The sequence below is a fragment of the Pleurodeles waltl genome, chromosome 1_2 (genome assembly GCF_031143425.1).
Source record: "Pleurodeles waltl isolate 20211129_DDA chromosome 1_2, aPleWal1.hap1.20221129, whole genome shotgun sequence".
Lineage (NCBI taxonomy): Eukaryota > Metazoa > Chordata > Amphibia > Caudata > Salamandridae > Pleurodeles > Pleurodeles waltl.
This window is the reverse complement of record NC_090437.1, coordinates 713,717,239-713,743,272: the sequence shown is the minus strand read 5'-3', so window position 1 is coordinate 713,743,272 and position 26,034 is coordinate 713,717,239. Positions and strand designations below refer to the sequence as shown.

The following is a 26,034-nucleotide window of genomic DNA, read 5'->3' as shown; positions in this document are numbered from 1 at the left end:
TTACTGACATATTGAATGATATGATCTGCAGAGTTCTATTTTACATCACATCTCTGAGTAAGCTTTTAATTTGTCTGCCTTCTCATCATAAGGGGCAAGTGCTGAAAAATGCAAAGATAATAAGTCCCATGGCATAGGATCTGCCCCTTTGTTGAGCTTCTTCTTCAAGTGTGTTTGATTAAGCAGTAATTGGGTGTAACCCATCTACGAGGTAGTTCCATTGCTTCTAACTAATGAATATTTATTAACATAGACCCCAAGCCAAATAGAGTGGGAAGGAGCTTTGCATGGTGCAACTCATGACAAAAAGATTAGAAATGGGTAAATATATTATAACCTCTCTGAGAAATACAACAGAAAGGGGTTTCCATTGTGAACCTTGTGACAAACTCAATATGAAGGGGTTTTACATTGTGAACACAGTAACAAACTACATAGGAAGGAACCTTCTATAGTTTAACACAGAGAGGCTTTCTAACACTTATCTCTTGTATAAGAGTGGCTACAGAGTTCCAGTTTTTATTGTGTACATATTTTGTTCACTGGCTGGACATAGATGTATTTTTATTCCATGCTTTGCAGAGTTCTGAGTTTTTAAACCACTCCATCCTCCAGAGGAAGCCCTGGACAATTTTGCGTCACTATGTTGAGGGTTGACTGCTCAGTTTGGGTTTGGTAGTAAGATGGTCCAGAATTGAAGAAGACCAATAGTCACAGTTAGAGGCCAATAACTGCTGCTTGCCTGGGACCTCCCATGCCTAAAACAGTTCCAACATTAACTGCAATTGGGGTGCATTTTTATTGCCCATTTCCACAGTCCTACTACTGTTCATCTCTCCAAGTGCCTTGTGCTGTGTCACCACAAGGTCCGATTGCTGCAGTGTGGGTCAGCAACAGCATATCATGCTGCTGGTGCCATCAAGGCTGGTACAACATGATATGACCAGTAGTGGATTCCCTGCTCCTAATATGGTGATGATGTCCAAACGTAATGGTGAAACTGCTTTTGAAATGGGCTGGTGGGTACTACATGTTGTAAACAAACAGCCTAAGTGCCATATTGTGTTACCTCCCTTTCCACCTGTAGGGATTGTGTTATCTATTACTGCCAGGCTTCCCTCTGGATCACTGCCCCTATGCCAGTAGGCATTAATGGCTGTGGGTGAACTGTATGCTGCACTACACTGTGTTATCTATTGCATCAGTGTGGCACTCCTTGGTGGACATATGCAGTATGGTGTTCACACCCAGTAGTAAGGTGGCTGCAGAGGTCAAGCCCTCTATACCCCCATGACCTCTGCATGTCGATGGCATTTTCCTGTCCATGTACACTATGTGTTCTTGCATGCAAGGCATCCGTAGTGGTTTCGGGGGTGGTGTACCCAGACTTGTGCCAGCTAGAGAGAACAGTTGTTCGAACTGCTGCAGAGCTTTTCATTGCAGACTGGAGGCAGAGGATGAGTGTCAGTGAGCAATGCGGGGCACATGGGTGACTGGTGTTTCATGATAACAGTAAACCCAACGGGTGTGTAGGATTCTGTGATCAGTGCCAGGGAGAGAGGATTGATGGGTGAGTCTGGTCTGCCTGTGGTCGCAGGGTGAGAGTTCTCAAATGGAAATAAATTAACAGTCCAGTTAATTAATGACCCCCAGTCTTTAGGTAGGCTCATTCAGGAAAGCTTGTAGTCAAGGCTCACAAAATGAGGTAGTAGACCTCTGCTTAGGAATCATTTTTGCAACATTGTTTTAGGAGTAAGACTCGTCCATTATTAAATAACTACTCAGTGTGTCTTAAATCACAGCCTCAATAAAAGCATGAAGGGAACTGTAAAAGCCTTTCTGTTAGAAAAGCAAAACATCCTAAATGCAGACAGCACTATCACACTTGGGATTGACTAGCACTCACACATTACTATAAACACTCTCACACATCTTCACAGAATACAGTCACAAAATACTGGAATTATTCTTACTCCTCCCCTCACAAACCAATAGTCTTGCACTAGAAAGGGCACTACCACGCCCATCAGAGTTGATGTTGCACACCACAAGAAGCACTCTCACATGCTAATAGTTACTCACTATCAACAGCACTAACACGCGCCTCCTAGAGTAGTAGTCTGCCATTATTGACCACACTATCAACCCCTCAGAGAGCAGCAGTGCCACACTATCAACAGCATTCCCACGCCCTCTACAGAGTAACAGTCACAAACTACCAACAGCACCCCTCACAGAGCAGCAGCCTGAGGTTTACGTTTAGGGAGCAACCTGTTTCTGCAATTCTTAATCTATGGTCCACAGAACGTGGCGGTCTGAATGCCTTTATAGGAGATCCCTGACCTTTAGAAGAAATCTGAAGCTGGAAGCTAAAAATGAAGTTGATATCCCTTTCTTGAGTCATAGGATCAGCGAAAGTACAACAACCAGTAATATTGATGATTGGAGGCCTCAACTGAAGCACTAATGTGTGCCAGCAAAAAGAGAGGTTACATTTGTAGGAAAAGACAAAGTGATATGCTAGAGTCTAGGACAGTGCTTTGTGTTTTAGAAATAAAACCAAATTTTGAAAAGATTCCAACCTTCACAACAAAAGTAAAATTTAAATTGGTGTTTATTTTTGTTTGTGAATTAAAGGAAACACTTAGTAATCAGTGTTTGATTTATTCTTTTTCTGTAGTGTTGTGTCTTTTTTTAGGTTCACGTCCTAGAAATTACTTAGGTCGGAGTCCCCGGCTTGTAATAATGATTCACAGGGGTCTCTAAAAGTCAAAAAGTTAAGAATTGCTGACCTGAATTGTTCACTGTTACTTATTTACAAATATAGATGAATCGTTGTTTGTCTTCAAACAGTGACCTACTGACAAATATAAGTATCGCAATGTTGGTAATTACAAACAAGAAGCATTTGACATTATCATTCTATGGAGCTAGAGACACATCTTTGCGATGTGTGCAATGGTTGTTCGATAGTGAGGCAACCTGATGTGAAATAACTCAAAATATACGTAACAGTTACTTTGTGAGTAAGCAGTTGTAGTTGGAAACGTGATGAACTGGTCATCTCGCCAAGTTCCATTTGAAAGAATAACTGCAGGAAATGTCAGGTTATAAAACATTGCCCAATCCTCTCAAATGTTTGCTTGCTTTCTCATGTATTGCTCGGATTCAGCAAGTGAACAGTAGTCCAGTGGTTCAACCTTTAGTGGCTTTGTAAAATGTGACCTTTTCTGGCTATGAATGAAAAGGTCACAGTTTCAGCCACACACTACATTATGTGTGTATCTACCTTTATAATCTAAATAAATATTGCAGCTTTTAAAATATTTTGGGAATTTGTTACAAATATGTCCTGGATGATTTGGATACAATGCCCCTTCCATCCATTAAGCTGCCAGCTGGCATTTATTTTAAATCATTCTTAAGACACATACAAATAAAGAAATTTCCTTTAGGTTTACCCTCAGGTATTTTCAATATTATCCGGATCCCTGTTTCATCCAGGCATACGTTTTCCCTCATAGGTGCAGTCGAGTCCACCCTGGAGTTATCTTTACCTATGTGGTATGAGTTTGCTGATGATACAGCATGCAAGATACAATGAGATTCACCATTTAATCTTAGGTTTCACGTAGGATATGAAAGTAGACCCATTCCACTTTTGTTCACTGTATACGTTGTATTTTTCAGGTCTCAGCCAGTAGGACATATGGTGGCTTTCCTCTTCTTCTCTCCTTGTAGTAGGATAGTTGTGACCCGAAGCTTAGTTGTGAAAATTGTAGTGTTTATCTCTGTGCTCACGAGAATTCTGAGTTTAATAGTGGACTCCAAATTAGGGGAACCATTATGGAAGGTCTATCTTTTGATGATGATGAGGCATCATTAATCCTACCAGCACCTTTACTTATCTGGGACTCATCATTAACTCAGACACTCACACAACTCAGCAATTGGGAGTCACTCAATGAACTGAAAGAAATGCATATTAAGACCATGCTTCATGGAGCAGTAGTGACCTAATATTTGAGAGGGAATGCTGCCTCCTACCAGCCCCCGTCCCCCTCTCCACAACACCTTCTCCCCCACCTCCTGGGCTTGATAGTGTTGAGGACATGAATGCACAGGATTAAGTAGTCCTCAAGAGGAATATTCTGCTTTGAAAATGCAAAGAAATGTACAAAACTGCCATAGTTACACATATTAGGCTTGAATAGCTGAAGCAGCATTTTACTAACAAAGTTATCTAGTTCACGAATTTTAAATGTTATCTTTTCTGACCTTTCCATAGGCATATTTTTCATATAATGCAATAGCTGGATCACAATGTTGCTGTTTAACCATGCAAAGGGTTCCACTTACGCAAAGAGCACTGTAGACTTAATGAACAAGTAGCTTGTATTTTAGAGAGGTAGTGTGGAAGCTTATACTTTTAAATGCAATTTCCTGAAGGCAAATGAATGGATGAGAATGCTTGTATGTTTTTACAATGTAGTTTTTAAAACTGTTTCACTTGACATTGCTGTCTGATAACTATAGTATTCCTGGTGGGAAGACTAAGGAGTGTTTCTGTTGCCATGAAGATATCGTAAGCTGATTGGCTGACTGAAGAGCGAAGAATCAACATGTTGCGAATGCTTAGATTATACTGTCTATTATAGTGCCTATTCCTAGTGTAGGTCAGATCCACTGTACTTGCCACTTCCCCCTGCCAAAATCTCATGCTTAGACTGTACTGAGTTCCTTGAACCTCTCTTTGTGGGAAGTTCTACTTTGATTGAGTCTGGTTTGACACTGAAGTTTTATGTTTTGATCTCTCTAGTTGGAGCTCGTAATGAGTTCTGACTGACGCCCATTTCTCTTTCCCCCTAACCATCCTCATCCTTAGAATAGCGATTCTTTCCTGTAAGGAACTTGGTTTATTCATTGGTTAAGAATTATTTATTGCTTATTTTTTACCAATACCTATATTTATGATTGATATTGACGAATTTTGATACTGACCCAATATCGATGAGCTACTAAAATATTTGATTAATAAAGTGTTTAAACTCTCATTATTGACTGACATGAAATTGAAATTGTAACAATAAATTAAATTATGTACAGCTCCTGGTTGAACTCGTCTAACGTCAAAGATCCATATGGCCCAGAAAGCGGGGATTTCTCTCTAATGAGTTTGTAAGCTTTACCTCGTAAGCTGATATTTCCGTGATCCCCGCTCCATCAATAGTGACCAATGAGCCAAGAATCTGCTTGGAAGATAAAGATTTTAGAAGAGATTGCTCAGTGATAGTGTGGAAATACATGCAAGATTGACTGGTCCTAATTATCACAACTGGTAAAAAATGGTCTGTATTATTCGTAAGGTGCACAAGAACAAACATCCACCTCCAGGGCATCCTAATGTCACAGGCATTGAATCTGCCCTCAAGTCCCTTTCAAAGTTTTGTGATATTTTCCTAAGACCACTAGTACTTACAATGCCACTGTATTTGAAGGATACTAAGAATACACTCAACCTCCTTAAAGACATTGAGTTTAATCCAGATAATGAGTTATTGATTAGTATGGATGTCGAGTCTTTATCTACCAACATTCCTCAAATAGCAACTTTGAGAGTTGTTGCAAACATTCTCACAACTAATTGGGAATTTAACACACCACCAGACTTAATGCTTGACTGTGTTCATATTTCCTTAATTAGGAATTATTTTGAACATGAAGTAGATTTCTTTCTACAGACACACAGAACATTGATGGGAAGCACATACACTCCCAGTTTAGCATGCTTGTATGTGCATGCTTTTGAGACTGAATTCATCTATAACGACTCCAACCTGTTTTGAGCACCGATTATCCTATTGAAGAAGTATATAGATGATATGTTCCTCAAACACCTTTTCTGTTTTGCTAAATTGCCTAGATCCATTCCTCAAGTTCACCACAACCATGAGCAAACATAAACTAGAATTTCTCTACCTAACATTCTATCCTGAAGGTGGTACTTTTAAAACCAGAAAGAGTTTACTCTAGTTTGAAAGCTTCCATCAATTTATATGTCTGAGGTGTAAGGTTGTATGTGATTTTATAGAAAAAGGATTTCATGGAATACCATTACTGAGAAATCATTGGATCTAAACTGTTTCATGAATGAAGAATGAATGGCATTTACCTTTTCATAGAAACCAATTCATAGAATGCCTTTTTGGTCGAATTTATCTTTTTAATGCTTATTTTTAAGTATAAATGCAATGGTTGCAAGTCTTACTTTCAGAAACAGTTTTGTCAGAGATATTTAATTCAGTGCTTCTCTTTAGGGAACATTTTTTTCATTTTTATATATTTTACACTATCAAAAAATTACTTCAGAAACTTTCCTTTCTCTGACCCATCACCACTTGTAAACAACATCCATCGCTGACCTCTCACACCCCCTAAACACTGTTAATCCCGCCCCCTGAACCCCTCACCACACCTAATCTACAATCATCCCTGAAGCCTAAAAGTTATTTGTACCCCAAAAATCCAACAACCCTCAATTATAAAATCTCTCACTTCCCCAATTCATTTCTGAACTCTAAAAACCCCTTTTTATGTCTAAACCCCACCCATCCCATACCCTGTGAAACACTTCCACACACCCAACCTCCACCTATCCCTGAATCATAAATCACCTGCAATGCTCTTAAACACCAGCTATCCATCACCCTAAACTTCTTGTCCCTGAACCCTAAAAACCTCTTTTTGTATAAACTCCACCCATCCCTAAATCCTTAAAACCTCTCACCACCCTAAACTTCACCTCATCCTGAACCCAAAAGCTCTTCACCACCCAGTCGCCACCACCCAGTCGAATTGAATTTATAAACTCTCGCCAGCCCTAAACTCCACCAATCCATAATCCCTAAAACACCTCAATACCCTTACACTCCACCCATCCCTGAAACTTAAAAACACCTCACCAGTCATGGCTCGCACTAAGCAGCAGGGGCAGGGTTGCATGTGCGGGTGGGAAGAATTATATTAAATAAATAACTTTTTTTTTTTAAAAGCCAAACACTTACCTCCTCCGCTATGCGCCGCTCCTCTGTCCCTCGTCGACTACAGACACGGGCTCCCAGCCTGCCCTGCGGCCAATCATGATGCTGCTCAAAGCAGTGTCAGGATTAGCTGGGAGCTCCCAGCCAGGGCGCTCCCAGCCAGACTGGGAGCCTGTGCAGGCTCTCTCAAGCCCAGAAACTATATTGCTGGGCTGGAGAAAGCCCTGTGTGCATGTATGTTTGGCCGGCCTGAGGGGCTGGCCAAAAATACATGCACAGTGAGGGGGAGTGCTGTGCATCCCCCTCAGTGCACGTCACCCAGGTGACCCCGCCACTTCACCCAAAAAACGATCATAAACACAATTTATGATTGTTTTTGGGGAAAAGGTTTGCAGCTGCTGCTGGCAGGGGGGCAACGCTCCTCAACCCTTATAGAGGATCCGCCCCTGCACCTCACACACCTCTATACCACTCATCCATGAGACTAAAAACCTCTCAACACCCCTACACTCTACCCATCTTTGAATCCTAAAAAACTCTTTCTATGTCCAAACTCCAATTATACCTGACTCCTAAAGACGGGATCAAGATTATCTTACTATAAGACACACGTATAGGGGATTTGGATTGATATAAACAGGTACTTAAGTCTTAGTCATTTCTCTTCCATCTGGTATTTTCTGATTGATAGTTTCATTTTGGGACTCATATTGATCCCGTTTTCTTGGGTTAGTACAGAAGAGTGAAATATACTGAAGATAAGTTGAAATATCAGCGTATCAACTACTTTAACCCATTACTGGGAAAGGCAAAGTGAGCTTTATTACAATGTCGCCTGTCACAGTCACACTGAGTGTTGGTAAAAGGCTTTTTTCCCATTTTAGTGGAATTAGGAAGAAGGAAATGCAGACTCCTGTTAATAAAATAAAGCCTGCCGTTTCATGTGTTTCTTTCTGTCCTGTGAACATGGCCAGTGGAATTGTGTGATTTAGCAGTAGCTGCTTTTTCGTATAACTATTTCCCTCACAATCCATCATCTGCTACATAATCTGCAAATTTTAACAAAAAATTGTTTCCAGCTCAATTGGATCCAAAGTTATTAAAAATATGGCGACGTGGGTTTATGCACAGTGGTAGACCCTTCACAAAGTTTAACTGGTCATCTTTCAGTTGCTATTTTCTGTATTTGGTTGTTAAACTAGCAATAAAGAGGCGAACTCTTTTCCCAGACAATATTACCATGTGTAAAAATTATATAATAATGAAGTAATAGTATTAGCAAATCTGCTGCATTATGATTCATTATTTGCCACTTCTTGCTGCATAGTCAAACTTGCCACATAATTTGGTGCTCCACTGCAGCATAATTCCAGTGGACCAGCCTGTAAAGTACCACAGTACAATGAATAGTCATGGAAATAATAATTGTTTCTGTTTTTTGTGGTTTAGGCAGTGCTTTAAATGGGCAGGTACTGCCCGGTATGGAGTACCGGCACTTTTTTATTTTGAGATGGAGAGTACCCGCACTTCTAAAGAAAAACGTAAAACTTTTATTTGGAGAGTACCGGCATTTCTCTGAAATCAGCAGTTACTCTGGTACAGAGTACCTGCAATTCTATGTTTCTATTTCAAGCACTGGGTTTAGGTATTAGTGATTTTAACTGTTTCGCCCAAATCCTTTCTAAACAATGTAGCTGTGATTTTGGGTGAAAGATAATAAATGAAAAAGAACGTGCTTCTTATCAGGTTTATACACTGGACTCCTTGCAAAGGCTTCAGTCGCGTTAAGCCTTGAATAATTGACGATTTTCATTTCAAAATAAAAAAAACATATTTCCCGAGCTGCACTAAGGTTACTTTACTGTAAAAGTATTACTTAAACTGTTAACTGCTATTTAAAGGCATTTTACAGGGCAACTACAACTCCACGCTTGTCTGAAGGGGCGCTATCAAAGGAAACCTGTCTTTTGGGTTATGTTGTTTTGTACAAACTGTTGGTTTCTGTTATCAAGTAGAAATTCACTTCGAAATAACGTCAAGAAAGAACGCGAGCCGTCAGACTCCAGTGCAGTAAAACCAAGCCACGCTAAGCGCACACGGTCCGTTAGAATTGCACTGTCTGCTATCAAAGGGAAAGCGCGTTGGGAGCTGAGTCAGTCTAGTTTGGGAACGGAGAGAGACTTTTTATGTCTGCAGATGGGTGTCCCGTGTCCGGATATTCAAGATAAGTTTAAGAAAGAGCTAGTATAAAAACGAGTTCCTGCACCAGGAGTGTGCCAACAATGCGTTACTTTAGGCCGCTGTGGTGAACATAGCTGCGTACAGAAGACCGAGTTATATCCCATAAAGTTTGAGCAGTGCTCACACTGCAGCGCTGTGTAAAATCGGCTAGTCGATACGGGTTGATGTACGTCACGTTAACACATTTATTTGAAAAGAGGCCGGGGGTCTACCTTGTTTGAAGAATGCCTATTTCAACATAATTCGTTTTTTACAAAATTGAATTCACGCGTATCACAACACTTACCAAAAGCTGCTCTAACTAACATTGCAAAGTTTTCCTCTAAGTGGAAAAAGATGTGCTTTATTGAATTCTATACACATAATGAAAGAAGCACAAAATGCTATTCTTTATGTAGGCAGCAAAACTGGCACCCCACTGAAGTGTTTTCGTTTTGTGTCGTGCACGTAACACTATACAAAATGGGGGCTAATTACTGTTTTACTTGTATTTTATTATTTTCTTTTCCCCCAATAGAGACCGTCTCCCTATCCCATTTGTTCTGACTGAACACATGTGCGGGTGTGATTTCAGTAGTTGTCATTTGACAACGGGATTCGCAAAGTGCTTAATTGGAGCCTGTGGTTCCCGGTACCTGGCACCGGCACTTATTTTTGAGGGAGGGCACTTATTTTTCTGCATCAGGCGTTGACTGCGAGCAAAATACACCTATGGGAAAGAGGAAAGAAAAGAAAGAGGGAAAAGCCTCACACAGAGAGAAAGTAGAAAGCTGTACGAGTGAGCTGAAGGTGCTGGGACTGCCTGTGAATAGATTAAAGAGGCCCGGGATGGTTTTAGGATTACACAGCCTCAGTATACTGTGCTCGATCGCACATTTACTTGCAACAGCCGCAGAGGGGAGCTTTGGGCATCGGCACGTTTTTAATTAGAAATTAAGCACTGGATTCGCATTGAGAAATCATGTTACAAGGCCAAAATATAATGCACCAGTGTTGTGCATATTGTGTATGCTTTGCCAACTGCGGGGGTTGCATTTACCAGTAAACAGACAGAGGAGGGAACAGGACAACTGGGCGAAGAAAGGTCAGGGACGGGTGTTAGTGCCCGTGCGAGTGGGCGAAGGACAAAGCAAAGTCCAGTGGCAGCACTGCCTGGGATGCTTCACAGGTTGGGGTTCGGAGGTCTGCTCCCGGAAACACTCTGTCTCGTGCAGCATTTGCTGTGACGTCATAACTTCCAGCTTCTAGACGAGGCGGTGCGAACTGGCCCAAAGTGAGAAAAAGAGACTTGAAGTGTGACGGAACGACGGTCTCCCTCACACGTCACAGACACCGTAACGCTCCCAATAGGATCCACCTTTGCCTAATGCCGTCAGTCACTCCCACACTGGCTCCGCCCCTCCGTGTCTGCCGCGCGCCCGCTGCCAGTCTCCCTGTGCAGCCCCATAAAGCTGACAGTAGTCGAGGAGCGCCCGTCACTCGCTCACCTGACGGCAGCCAACATGCTCCTGCTGCTCCAGTGCGCCATACTACTGCTCCCCGCCTGCCTGGCGGTAAGTCACACACCTGCCGCCCAACCCAGCAATGTGCTCTTGCCAGCCCGCCCTCACTGTGCCACCTTTCTTTTTACAGCAACCGCCACCCAACTTAGAGAACTGCTGTATCCTGGACGGACGATTTGTAAGTAAAATGTCTAGTTATTGCGCACTTGCAACGCTTATTAAAGAGACCTCCAAGAGTCCGCAGGCGTGAGACGTGAGAGTTTTGGCACTTGGCTTGAAGATTTGACACAAATCAAAGTTTCCAGGTGTCAGCATCCCTTAAGGTTATGAGGCTGCTCGAGTGAGCCTAAGGACTCGGAGTGAAATGTCTAGGGTGTGAATTTGATTGAGACCTGCACTGCCTATAATCGCAGCAGAACAGCAGCGGTGTCTAGATAAAACTGGCAGGGCCACCTACAGTGGGAGGTCATGACGCACACACACTGATATAAACATTTTAAGCAGACTGTAAATTACACATTACCGTGATCTGTGGAATGGGCAAGGTCTTCGTAATGGTTCAATCACTCCAGTTCTCTTCAAACCATTCTCTTCGGCAGTCTCTGAGTCTTTGTTAAGACATGTATGCTATTTGATCCTTATATCTTTTCTGAAACCCTCTGTCTCATTTTTCCTCTTCAGCATAATCTTTTCACTCTCTGCTGCACACACTTCTTTGCATCTCCTTCACTTCACCAATCCCCAACACACACAATGCACCCACCCTCCTATATGCAATGCATTCTCTTTAACTTTCACCCTCTCGGTATTTTGATATCTGTGTATCTTCTTTACACACTTTCACACATAATCACAATTACTGTTGGCACTCCTGACCATTGCTCTGTGCGATCTGCAGAGAGGCCTGGGATTTTATATGACTTTGTACTCCAACCCCCTTTGTGATCCACTGACAGCCACTGCGAAACATTCAGGGGCATATTTATACTCCGTTTGCGCCGGAATTGCGTCGTTTTTTTTGACGCAATTTCGACGCAAAACTAACTCCATATTTATACTTTGGCGTTAGACGCGTCTAGCGCCAAAGTCCATGGAGTTAGCGTCATTTTTTAGCGTGGACACCTACTTTGCGTTAATGAGATGCAAGGTAGGCGTTCACGTCTAAAAAATCGACTCCGAGGCATGTGAGTCGGATTTATACTCCCGGGCAAAAATCACGCCCGGGAGTGGGCGGGTCAAAAAAAATGACGTACGGCCGCTTTTGTGCCGTTTTTTAGCGCCTGCAAAAGGCAGGCGTTAAGGGACCTGTGGGCTCTGAAGGAGCCCAGAGGTGCCCTCCCATGCCCCCAGGGACCCCCCCCTGTCACCCTTGCCCACCCCAGGAGGACACCCAAAGCTGGAGGGACCCATCCCAGGGACATTAAGGTAAGTTCAGGTAAGTATTTTTTTTATTTTTTTTGTGGCATAGGGGGGCCTGATTTGTGCCCCCCTACATGCCACTATGCCCAATGACCATGCCCAGGGGACAGAAGTCCCCTGGGCATGGCCATTGGGCAAGGGGGCATGACTCCTGTCTTTGCCAAGACAGGAGTCATTTCTATGGGGGTTGGGAGTGAAAAAAAAATGGCGCAAATCGGGTTGAGGCGCAAAAATTGCCTCAACCTGACTTGCCCCATTTCTTGACGCCCAAGCTCCATTTTCCCCTACGCCGGCGCTGCCTGGTGTACGTCGTTTTTTTTAACGCACACCAGACGGCGCCGGCGGCTAACGCCGGCTAACGTCATTCAATAAATACGTTAGCCGGCGCTAATTTTTTTGACGCAAAACTGTGTTAGCGCAGTTTTGCGTCAAAAAGTATAAATATGGGCCTCAGTTTTCGTCCTAAACTCTGCAGCTTTCCTCTGTGACCCACTAACAACCTGAACTCACACTGCTACAAAGGGATGTTTTTTCTCTCTACGCAAGCTACATGAGTAATATATTGAAAGCGGAAACTACAGAAACACGCCACCCTCTTTTTGCTCAAGGTGATGGGACACTATGGGGGGCCAGGACATTTAGAGATGGGACACCGCCACCAACGTCCCAGGATGCCTCTACAGCGAAGGCTAATTATACGAAACAAGTGAAGTTGAAGTCACTCGTCCAGTCTTTGCCACATTTTGCTCGCCCCAACTTTTATAGGAGGTGGCCATGCTTGCCGTTCTTCGTGAACATTAATTTGTTTTGATAGTTTCATAAAAATGAAAACACGTTTTGCCCACACGAGATAGTAGTGTGAATATATATCCTGTCTAGAAAACACCCGCACACCTTGCAGGTGCTTAAACGCGAGCCCATTCCCAAGTAGCGTAGATCGTCCAGCGAGAGTGATTTAAGCAAGGGATTGCTTTGAACTCCCTCTATGTAAAGAAATAGTATTGCAAACAGGCATCTGTAATTAAGTTTGGCTAGAAAGGGCGTTGCCGTGTCCTCTCGTCTTATGGGAGGTGGATCTTAAAGTGCATTATGTTTCGGATTCTCTGCTGATCGGCAATGTATTTTTATGTGCTATGGATGCAGGGAGAATATTGTCCAACGACATGCGGTATTGCGGATTTCTTGGAGAGTTACCTCCCAGACGTAGAAAGGGAACTTCAGACGCTTGAAGACCAGATAAGGCAGATCACCAACCACACGACAGGAGCAGAACATGTAATTAGAGAAATAAGAAAAAGTAATTCAGACCTGGTGACGTCTCCACAAGGTAAAGAGTTTTTTTGTTTCTGTTTTCTTTCCTGTCTCCCTTGCTCCCTTTCTCTCTCCCGCTTGCCGACTTTTCTTTCCTTCCCTCCATTCTTTGCTTCCTTTCGCATCACTGTTTTTTTCACTTCCGTCCTTACTCCCTTCATGAGCTTCCTTGTTTTACTTCTCTACTTTTCCTTCCTATTTTCCACAATTTTCTTCTCTTCCTTTTCTCTCTCGTTCCTGTCTTCCTTTGTTTTTATCCTTCTTTCCCTCCTCCAGCCTCGCCTCTTCCTTGTTTCTTTTTTTCTCCGTTCTTTGCTTCTAGCATCTTTTTGCTCTGATGATTTCTCTTCACTTGCTTCCTTGCTTCCCTTCTTTGCTCGTGTTTTCTTCCCTCCGTTTCCATGTGTTATCTCTTCTTTGTGCATATTCGTCCCTTTCTTTTTTCCCTTTCTAATTTCTCTCTCAGTAAACACATTTTTAGAGACCTAATGTGATCTCCCTCCTACAGACTTGGTGGATCCTTACATCAAAAAGTCCAGAATCATGGTGCAAGACATAGCTAAATATGAGAACATGGCGACGACGTTGGAAAGTCAAATACAGTATGTGTTTTAATCTTAAATACGTTAAAATTAAACGCTCTATATATACTGCTAGCAAAACATCATCTGATCATTCTAATGTTGATGCATTTCATTGCTAAACTTTGACTGTCACAATCCAACAAGACACTTTCATAACTGCATTTGTCAGTGATGTCAAAGTGTATTTTAGCACGAACTATAAAATGTCCCATAGCTTCACAAATTAAGCCAGGATGCAAGGACGCTCCACTACCTCCCCCCCCCTTGATGGTCTGTTGCCCAAGGTAGGGTGTTTCTAAACAGCAAAACTTCACGGCGCTGAAGTAGACATTGTTCAACAAGAGAACATTGATATTTAAATAGGTAGGTCTTTCAGGAGTTCCTGAATTATAGCAAATTCTGTTTTGCCGCATAAGGAATAGGAATGGTATTTTATTTCTTTGCAGCGGCCACAGAAAGCTCTGCAACTAAATCTGACTGTTCTGATCTTGGGGACTGAGACAAGTGATTATGAATCGGATGACAGAGGGTGACTGCAAGCATGACAATATTTTTTAACAAAACTTCTGGAGTCATGAATATTACTATTATTTGGCTTGGATCAAATGAATGACTAGTGTCTTTAAAGTTAAGCCTCAGCCAGTCCATTGATTGCGTTATGGTCAGACAGTTGCGAAGCAGCGCTCAGTCATGCTGCTCCTATCTTGCATCCGTGCCAGCCACATTACATCATTACAATTCTAACAGCTGCTTTTTAAGTGGGAAAAACATAGGGTCTCATTTACAAGAATCTGATGCATAGTCATCGATGCGTCAGATTTCTTGCACCTGCTGCACATCCCCTAATAATGACATTGATGCACTGTATTTACAATACAGAGCTAAATATCCCAAATTTTCACAGATGCGTCAGAACTTCTGATGCATCTTTTGGACCTCAGCTGACGGATTGCTGGAGCTGCGTCGTTAAACGAGGAGAGTCCCGTAGGAAAAAGCCCTGCATCAGTTTTATGCCTGCTCTGAGCAGGCAGTAACATTTTGATGCAGTAAAATCATAGACTGATGCAGTGAAAAGTTGTGACTTTAGCTGAGTCAGTTCTACGTGACTTTTTCTGAAGGAACACCTACCCTGCATATATTATACCTGGTGCAGGTAAAATGTGTTGCAGGGCTTTACAAACTGACGCATTGGGTCCAATGCATCAGTTTGCAAATATGGAGCAGTGTCGTGCACTGCTAGCACCACCATTGCGTCAAAATAATGACACAGCAGTGGCTTAAAGGGCTTGTAAATGAGACCTTAAATCTTCTTTGCTCTGTGTTTAAGTGAGTTTACGTGTTCTGATGTTTCTCGAAAAAATGTGAATATTATCCCACATATCGTATGTGATAGACACCACAAAGAAATTCTCCTGCTGGAATGAATCGACACACATTAGTTTGTTTTATGATATTTTAAGTAATTCAGATTTGTATGCATTGATTATCCTGTATAAACTAAAAAAAACAAAAAACAGGGAAACACAAAAAAAAACAGTGTTCATCAATGCCTTGGATTTTGTAGGTCGTGTTATAGTCAGACAATTTGGTCACGGGACGAGTGGGAAAATCCAGTCCTCAGAGCAGTCTGTTTTTAAGGAGCATTGAGATGGAATGGAGAAAGAAGCTTGGGCTTAAATATTTCCATAAAACTTGCATAATGCTTTCTTAAGGTAACTTTTTGGGGTGCTAAAAGATTCAAAAGGAGACTCAAATAACATTTTAAGTCTTTGAAAGAAATGCAAAAGTAGACTTGTGTGCCTCACTTCCTGTCGAGTGTAAAAACAAATAAATAAGTTGAATATGTTTTTGGAAACAAAGCACGGTTTGGAGTTAAGGAATTTTTATTTGACTACCTGCAGATATATGCAAGAGCTGTATTCAACAAATGCTCAGAAAATTACGCAACTGGAAGAGAAGGCGGTCAGACTTTCAGAGCAATGCCAGGAGCCATGCAAGGACTCCGTGCAAATACAGCCAACCACTGGGAGAGGTAGGCAGAAGACCTTGATGCCGTGTGCAATGTTTACTTTGGCTAAAATGTAAACTAAACAGGCCTGAGCGGGTAGTTGTCTTTGCTGATGATACATGGTAAACAGCCTATGGCTAAGATTTCGTAATTTCACCTTTTCGTTTTTGTCGGGGGCAACAATCATGTGCACTGTGAGCCAGGGTATGGATCTGGAGACCAATGAGTTGGTTCCCTCAGAATGCCCTACACAGGCTCCAAGGTGAAGAAGAATTATCTGAAGAAAGACGCCTCTGCAATTTCTCCGCAATTTCATTGGTTCAACAAACTTAGGAGAATCTATATTTCCAAAGAGGCTCATGCAATCAAGCCGATTCCAAAAAGTCTCGGAGACCTTAGGCTACGTTCCTTCTTTCATTCACACTTTGATGAATGAGAAAATCTGCAAAATGTGCTGCATCTTTTCATTGATGGAGTGGCATAGGCATTCAAAATAGAAGACCTCGTATGCCCAGTGACCCACAAATCGTTGAGAAAAATGCATGCAACCCATCACTCTATTTATTAATTTGAATCTTTAGTCAGTTTCAGACCCGAGTGGGGTTTGGGTCTGGCAGGGTTTAGCTCTTCCCTAGCTTAATGTGTTACCCAATGACATTTGATTGATGCCTTTTTGTTAAAGATGCTGAGACTACAAGAGTATTCTAACACAATGATTATGTTAGTGTGATGAAGAGGCAGCAGAGTGTGATGATACATATGCTACATTGTACTAGGCACACTGAGCTCACAATTTACCCTTCGTTATTTGATTTTGCTATTGATAAAAATTCAAAAACAATTTAAGGTGGCATTGCACAACTTCAAATCAGTACATTGCTTGATCACTCGGTGCTTCCAGATTTGAGTTTCCAATCAGGCCCTTCTATAGTATACACCAAGGCACTCCTGGCAAATACTACTGTCAAGTCAATACTCATGTATCTACTCGTTAAACCTGCCTTATAAAGAATCGGTGCCCTGTGCAGGCATTTATTTTTGTCTCATAGTACTGGAGCTCACGTTTTCCATATTGCTTTTTTTCGTGTCTACATTTTCCATTGCATTTTTAAAAAGTATTTTAAGAGTGATCTTAGGTTACAAAATTTTGATATCCTATTTATTAGGGATCCTAGTGAAGGCTAAAATTAACTATGAGAAATGACAATGCCACTTCACGAGTAGCCAAAGAAATCAAGATAGATTTTTCCATCATACAGAAAAAAGGGTAAACTCAAAACAAAAAGCAGCATACCCACAATCCATGATTCTATTCTGGTGGGCTTTGAATATTCCAACCCAACCAAAATAAATCCATGAAAAAAGTACATTGTAAAGCTCTTGTTACTATAACCTCTGTGCATCAAAGTGCCATTTGATCTCGGAGCAGAAAAGAGGCATTATTTTTATTGAAAACACCTATATTTAAAACTTTTTAAACATCTCGAATTGGCCTTTTTAATGTTGCTGTTTCACAAGGACAGCAGGCAAAGACCACTTTTTTTTACCAGGGTGTCTTGGCCTAGTCACCCATTTCTCTATGCCCAGCATTCAAATCTGCCATGGCATGATAAAATGGGTTCCAACTTTGCCTTAGCCACCCACATCGGGCCATGCCCCTCTTTCAGGAGTGAAGATCACTGGGGTAATAATGTATTAGGAACTCTCCCTCACAACTCCACTCTCATGTTACAATGTACTGCAGAGTTATTTTTCTCGTCTGCACACCTTCACCATATATTTACCCCTGGCAATTCTCTCTGTTGAACCTGGCCCACCACATAGTTACCCTTGGCATACTCTCTGCTAAATCTGGCCCTTTTTGCAGGGTCATCCCCAAACCTTTTGCCGCCTCCCTCCTATTTTTTCTGTCCTTGTGGACAGAGTTTCCCTTGGGTTGGGGACAGGAGTCATACACTGAGGGTGGAATGGGCCACACCACTACATTGGCAACGGGGGTACTCTCTGTCTACTGGAATACATCTGTCATGCAAGTAAGGTTAGGAACTCCACAGAAGGGATCGCAGGTAAGGAGAAGAATTCACCATGGGTTAGCTTTGTGGGCCCTGAGATTATGGACAGAGGAATACAACTGGGTTTAGGAAGATGTAAAACTGGAATGTGCCCCTGCTGTTGCAGGCCAGGGTCCATATTTTATCGCCACAAGCAGGGAAACCCATCAAGGTATTGATTGGTCTCCCCTAGCTTTTGGCTGGTGTGGGGTTGTGTTGGACCTAGCCCTTTCTGCAGGGTCATCCCCAAACTTTTTGCCTCCTTCCTCCTATTTTTTCTGACCTGTTTTTGTTGACCTTTGGACTCAGGACACTTTACCACTGCTGACCAGTGCTAAAGTGCAAGTGCTCCCTGTCTAAATTGTTTTGGTGATTGGTTTATCCATGATTGGCATATTTTATATACCAGTAAGTTCCTAATAAAGTGCACTATATGTGCCCAAGGCCTGTAAATCAAATGCTTCTTCAGAGCCTGCAGGACTGAATGTGCCACCCGCATGAATAGCCTGTAAACGTGTCTCAGACCTGCCACTGTAGGGTCTGCATGGGCAGTTAGGAACTACTAGTTCGACCTGGCAAGTGCATCCACTTGCCAGGCCCAAACCTTCCCTTTTACTACATTTAAATAACCCCTAAGGTAGGCCGAAGGCAGCCCCATGGGCAGGGTGCAGTGTATTTAAAAAGGCAGGACATGTACTACTATGTTTTACATGTCTTGATAGTAAAATACTGCTAAATTCCATTTTCACTAATGCATGGGCTATCCCTCCCATAGGTTAATATGGGAATTTAATTGAAATATCTTTTAAGTGTAATTTTCCACTGGGAGCAGATAGAGTTGCGGAGTTTGAGGTCTCTGAACTCACAATTTAAAATACATATTTTGGTGAAGCTGGTTTTTAAATTGTATGTTTGAAAATGCCACTTTTGAAAAGTGGGCATTTTCTTGCTTAGCCATTCTGTGCCTCCGCCTAGCTGTGGAATACATGTTTGGGTCAGGATGACAGTTGGGCTGTTTATGAATTTACTCTAGACAGTCACACAAAGGGAGCGGAGGTGTGCCCTGCATATCCTGATGGGTCTTCCTGGGCTAGAGTGGAGGGAGGAGCTGACACTTGCACCTGAATAGGGCTGTGCCTGTCCTTACATAAAGCAGTCTCCACCCCCCTGGAGTGTGTTTGGGGCCAGGGCAGGAAAGTCATGGTCTTGTGCACTACAAAGACTTTCCTTTGAAGTTTGCATACTTCAAAGGCAGAAATTAGTATAGGTATTGGACAACTGAGACCACAACTCCAGAATCCTTTAGGATGGAAGACATTCTGCCAGGAAGAAGAGCTGGAAGCTGTAGGAGGGACTGCCACTCTGCATCTTGCCTTGCTGTGGTGGCCTGCTGCTTGATGCTTCTGTCCTGGGAGTGAAAGGACTGGACTTTGCTTTATAAACTCTGCTTCCAAAGGTTCTCCAAGGACTTGGATTGAGCTTGCCTCCTGTTAGAAGTATCAGGGACATTAAAGACTTCATCTCCCACCGCCTGGGTCTTCTTGCTGAGAATCCTGACTTGCCAAGTGGTGCCAACTCCAGTCCCGGGGCCCTTGGAAGTGAGCTCTAGTGAAACTAAGGAGAAGCCAAGTGCATCGACTGCAGAGCTACTTTGGAACTGGCGAGCTGTCTGACTCCACGCCACTGCCTGCACCAGGAACCGTGGTCCTCGTTGAGTGCAAAGACTGTGACTGACGCCGCAGGCCTGAGGCCACCGTAGTGCTTTCAAAGTCCCATCACAGCATGAGTCCTGAGTTCTGTGTCCCCGACGTCCGGGGCACCTAATTCTGCTGCAGCACCATTGGCCACGTGGTGTGATCACAACACCACGAAGTTGACACCTCATGTCTTGACCTGCTTAATTCATCAACCCCGCTGGATGGTGAGGGACCAACGGCTCGCCACTGATGCCGCATCCCCTCCCCTGTAATGGTAAGGAACTGATCCCTCATCTCCCCTGCCTTGCAGTACGGAACCAACACCTCACCTCCCTGGTAGCAGTAGGGAACCGAGGCCGCACCATTTCCAACGACACCTCACCTCCTCGACTCCATGCAACATCTTTGTTTCATCGTTTTCATAGATACTGTACCTGGGGGTCTGTGTGACTCCGTGACCAGTCCGCACTCCCTTGAGAGTGGCATTGGACTGATGGAAATGACTCTGTCAACAATGTTGTGATAGCCCCATTTGGAGCTATTGTGTTTCTAAGCGCTATATTGAAGTTTCGTCTTTGAAAATTCGTATCTTTGCTTGTGTATGGTAGATTTTTGTTGTTTTAGTCTTGTTTTATTCCGATAAATATGGGGTATTTTTCTAAACTGGTGAGTAAATACTTTTGTGGTGTTTTCAATGTGTTACTGTGTGTGTGTGTCTGTGTGTACACATACTTTACGCATTGCCTCTGAGATAAGTCTGACTGCTCGTGCCAAGCTACCAAGGGGTGAGCAGGGGTTATCTTAGATGTGTGGCTCCCTTACCCTAACTAGAGTGAGGGTCCCTATTTGGACAGGGTGCAAACCATTACCAACTAGAGACCCCATTTCTAACACTCTCAAACACTTTAGGCCATAATCTTTCTAGTTCTTTCTTGACTCAGTTACTCAAACACACTCTTCATGGACCTAACAGCATATCTTACTGGAAGACTCTAAAGAGGGCAAAATGCAGCGACTAGGCTCCAAGCTCAACTCCAGCTTAGAGAATACAGCTCCTCTACCCTCAAGCCTGCATACTGGCTCCATATCGCACAAGGAGTCAGATTCAGTACCCTGTGTGTCGTTACAGAGCTTAAGTGAAAAAGAACCTGAATTATTACAACTCAGTTGATTCAAATATAAACAATTACACTTTCAGATCTAAAAGTGCTCAACTCTTTAAGAGGACAGCATGTAAGATGAAAAGTAAAGAAGGCCTGAGATCATCCTGTCATCATACCTTACCTATGCAATTCTCTCCCACTGTTTTTGTACAGAATTTTAGACCACCCATACTTCGAAAGGACACTGAAAACATGGCTATTTGAAAGCCCATAAAACTTGTTTCACAACTCACAACCAGCACATATCTCACACAGGAGGTCAGAAGGCAAAAAAATCAGGGGAAACCACGCCAAGAATGCCAGGTCTAACACGTGTCCTCGCCAGCTGAAAGTGGGGACAGCTACCCAACTCATTGGAAGTTCTCTTCACTAAGGTGGAAGAACCTGGAGAGACCTACAGCATTGGTGTGGTCTGTTCCAGGATAGTGTTCCACCGTAAAGTACATTCCCTGTAGGGAGATGGACCACTCAACAGTTTGGGATTCCCACCCCTCATCTGCATTAACCATCTAAGGAACCTGTGGTCTGTCTGAACCCAGAAGTGAGTGCCAAACAGGTACGGTCTTAGCTTCTTCAGCACCCAGACCACAGCAAAGCCTTCCTTTTCAATCATTCTCCAACTCTGTTCCCTGGGAAGTAGCCTCCAACTGATGAAAGCTACAGGCTGATCCAGACCCTCTTCATTTAGCCATGAGAGTACAGCCCCCATTCCATGCTCTGAGGTGTACTTCTGCACAACAAATTCTTTGGAGAAATTGGGGACCTTGAACATGGGTGCCATGCACATGGCTTCCTTCAGTGCATCAAGAGCTTTCTGGCACACCTCTATTCAGATCACCTGTCATAGCTTCCTCTTGGAAATCAGCTCTGTCAAGGGGGCAGCAATGGTGCCATATCCTTTGATGAATCTCCTGTAGTATCTGGGAGACCGAGTAAGGCTTTCTCTTCTGTCTGTGTCTTGGGAGGTGCCCAAACCAGAACAGTGTCAATTTTGGGTTACAAGGGCTGCACCTTCCTACTTCATACTTGGTGTCCCAAGTTGACCTCAGAATCCTACCCTATTTGGCACTTACTGGCAGTTGATAGTCAGCCCTTTGCTCTGTAGGGCCAGAAGCACTTCTGGAGGTGGTTCAAATGGTCCTCCCAGCTAGAGCTGAAGGCTGCAATGTTGCTTAGGTAGGCAGTACTGAAGTTTGCCAACACAGCCAGCACCTGATTGACTAGCCTGTGGAAGGTGGCCAGAGCGTTCTTCTTCCCAAAAAGCACGACCTGGAACGGGAAGTGTCCTTCTGGCGTTGAGAATGCTGACCTTTCTTTTGCCCCCTCGGTCAGTGCAATCTGCCAGTTCCCAAATGTTAGGTCAAAAGTGCTGAGGAACTTGACAGCTCCAAAGCGGTCTATGCGCTCATCAGCTCAGGGGTGGGGTGAACATCAGTCATAGGGAAAACAAACATAATATTTTTTCACTTCCCGGATATGTTAAACTTAAAAGTACATGTCCAACATTTTAAATACATTGCATCCTGGCCTAGGAGCTAACTAGGGCCTCCCATAGGTGTGACTTCAATGTAATAAAAAGGAAGGTTTGGGCCTGGCAAGTGGGTTCACTTGTCAGGTCAAAATAGAAATATAAAACTGCACACACAGGCTATATAGTGGCAGGCCTGAGACATGTTTGAAGGGCTACTGCAGTGAGTGGCACAATCAGAGCTGAAGCCCACTAGTAGCATTTAATTTACAGGCCCTGGGCACATATAGTGCACTTTACCAGGGACGTAGAAGTAAATGAAATATGCCAATTGTGGATAAGCCAATGTTACCATGTTTAGAATACAGAGCACCTGCACTTTAGCACTGGTCAGCAGTGGTAAAGTACACAGAACCCTAAAGCCAGCAAAAATGAAGTCTGAAAAACAAGCTGTCAGAAGGCAAAAATGTCAGGGGAAACCACACCAAGGATGCCAGGTCTAACGGGTAACCTATCAGCTCGCCTCATCCAAACACTCTCCATTTCTGGTTCCTCTTTTCTGGATCCCCTTTTTTCTTCCTCTCATTTCACATCACCCATTGAAACACTTCAACCCTTGTTTCAGAGCAATACATTTCTGTGTGTGCATGCCTGTGCACGCGCACATGTGCACACACACAGCCCCAAAGATCAAATTAATGGTATTGTTAAATCAGTCTTTTTGTGACTGAAGGACTATTGTTTTTCATCTGCTAACGGAATGCCATGCTTTTATTATAGGTGCTGTTTGCAATTTAAGGCTTGACTACTGTAATCTAATCTTATACACACGAGACTATCCCAGCACCTCGTTCACAAGTTGTATGTGGCTTAAAGTGGTCATGTAAAACTACTGCGACATAGATGGAGGAATTGTGTCTCTGAAAAAAGATTAACACGACACTGGCTGCCTGTTGAAGCCAGAATCAACCTAAATATGACCTTTAACAGAGCATGAAGGATTGGTTGCAGACCACAGAATATTTAGGAAATAAGAGTTATAAATAATCACCTCAACAAGTTTTCTGCTTGGGTGATTTTAGCCTTTTTAGCTTTTTGGTTGTCATCTCACTATCACAGAGGTATAATAGTTTCACACAAAAAATATGAAACTTGTATTCCTCTTTAGTTGAATTTGGAAGAGAGCTAGAAAGGCTCAGAAGAGTAGATGGCTGGTGCAGGGAGAGGGCTTACACACAGCACTGAGCTCTACAAAATCTGCTCACTTTTACACATTACAATCATTTTCTTCTCGTGAGATATGGTGTCTTCTAACTTCTCAAATTAGGCGCAAATATTATGCATTGTGATTTGATTTCAATAATTCAGTTCTGAAATAATTGCCAACGCCCCAACCTGGGTACTCCTGTTCTTTTTGCAATGTAAGAGGACATGCACATCTGTTCCTATTTCAACAAAGCAACTCACTTAACCCCAATTTGTTAGAGAAATCATAAATTCCAACTTTTGAAAGATGAAGGTTTGTAGTCATCGCAAATAGGGTTGGCCACTACTTTTAAAGAAAGTTATTTTGGCTGCTGGAGAGTTAGCTAATTATTGCCCAATAAAACCATTAAAGGCATTTTGAACAGTTTTGAAATAGTTGTTGATTCCCCATCTACTAAGTCACCCAGACATCATCCATTTCTCCTACTTACTAACTATGGTGGATAATGGAAGGGTTTATCTGTTGGCCCTGCTTGATCTCTCGGAGCCTTCAACATGGTGGCACACTTAGAAGAATACCACATATTTCACCAGTGGAAACATTATTTCATTGATCTATAACCCAAAATTCCTAATGAGAAGCACAGTTCCATAAGCTGAATTTGAATCAGCAGATGTTCACTATTTATATATCACGCAGGCAAGTATCCCTTATCATCTGCCACCTGTCCTATTTTCCCTCTGCCACATTCTCCCTTAACATCAATGCAAATTCCTCTTTCACGTTTCCGCACTTTTAAAGAGTCATTTTCACTTATTGTGACACAGAGTAAACTTCTTTCTAGAATCTTATAACACGAGAACCCTCTAGGGGAACTAGCAAGATCCATTACTTTTTCTACAATGGTACCATATTGATGATTATTAATAAAAGTAACATAGATGAACTCACTCCCACCATTGTGATCATATGTGATCTACATGCTGTATTCTGTGAATATTCAATAAAATATTAGCGGCCAGCAGACACATTGAGACTTCAGTATTAATAGGAATTGCACAATAAGGAATGCTACTGTTTGTAGGTACACATCAGACAAATTACTCTTGAATATCAATGATAACTGCACTGTAATGAACTCTAATGTTTATAGGTATACCACAAACACATGTCCCATCAATAAAACTACAAATTGTAAACAGAGAGCAGTATTTTTTATGATTACATTTTTAATTTTGAGACATATTTTTAGGATGTAAACGTTAGTCTGATAAAGTCAAATATCCTTTTTCTAAGATGTCTTTATATAAAACAGTGAACACTCATAACCAGGAGCCTTAACTATTCGCATGATTCACTGAGACTTTTGACCAAAACAGAAACTTGAACCTTGATTTTAAGGGGCCATCCAGTGCAGATTATAAACAATTCCCTTCGCCCAGTCTAGAATGCCCAGCAAGAGACATTCTAGAAGGTTAATGTTTTTATCATGTCAGCTGCTGGTTTTGGATCTGATGTGTCATCATTCAATGGATAGCCCTTTGTAAGGAATGAAAAAGACAACTCTATTTACCTAACCCAACATTCCTAACAGTCACTCCAGAATGTCCTTTGTTTGATGATGCCAGTTTGGAGCTTTGAGATATACCATGACATAATTCACTGGCAGGACCCTTTATTTACTTGCAGTGCATCATGGCACCTACCTTTGACTGGTGAATCTCACATAAAGAGTGCTATCTGTCATAGCATTAGGAGGATGCCACAATCTTCTTCAACTACATTCAGCTTATTCACTGCACACATGCAAAAACCCCTTTCATCACTTATCATACTTCGTAGTATCATATTTTATGTATGTTGGAACAGCTTATTGCTCCTATATAAACAGACAATGAAAAAATATTGTAATTGTTAAACACAGCATTTGTGTTTTATCAATAGACTGTCAAGACATTGCAAATAAGGGCGCCAGAATAAGCGGACTTTACTTCATCAAGCCCATCAAAGCGAGACAGCAGTTTTTGGTCTATTGTGAGATAGACACCAATGGCAATGGCTGGACCGTTTTTCAGAGGGTATGTATGTAAATTGCAAATGTAGGCTTTGGCCCATCAGACCATATAGCAGTTCTGCATCATTGTTGCACGTTTCATATATAAATGGAGTGACTGTATGTGTTATCACATTTATAAAAAAACATCCACATAATTTACTTAGGAAATTCGGACTAGAAAAGAATACTTTATCTTCCCCATTTGAAACATAATTGGCTAAGACTGCTCACCGAGTTTTTCTTTCAGGTATGGTTTACTTACACATCATCATTAAGATATTCCCCTG

At 42.4% G+C, this 26,034-nt stretch overlaps 1 protein-coding gene across 1 annotated transcript in view; it reads left to right on the top strand.

Annotated features, from left to right (window-relative positions):
- Positions 1–10,708: 10,708 nt before the first annotated feature.
- Positions 10,709–26,034, top strand: part of FGG (fibrinogen gamma chain) — a 32,818-nt gene continuing 17,492 nt past the window's right edge. Inside the window, exons 1-6 of the mRNA XM_069242939.1 lie at positions 10,709–10,834; positions 10,914–10,961; positions 13,346–13,529; positions 14,022–14,115; positions 15,999–16,129; positions 25,636–25,769. Of these exons, the coding sequence (XP_069099040.1) occupies positions 10,784–10,834; positions 10,914–10,961; positions 13,346–13,529; positions 14,022–14,115; positions 15,999–16,129; positions 25,636–25,769 (642 nt within the window). The 5' untranslated portion in view covers positions 10,709–10,783. The remainder of the gene's footprint in view (positions 10,835–10,913; positions 10,962–13,345; positions 13,530–14,021; positions 14,116–15,998; positions 16,130–25,635; positions 25,770–26,034) is intronic.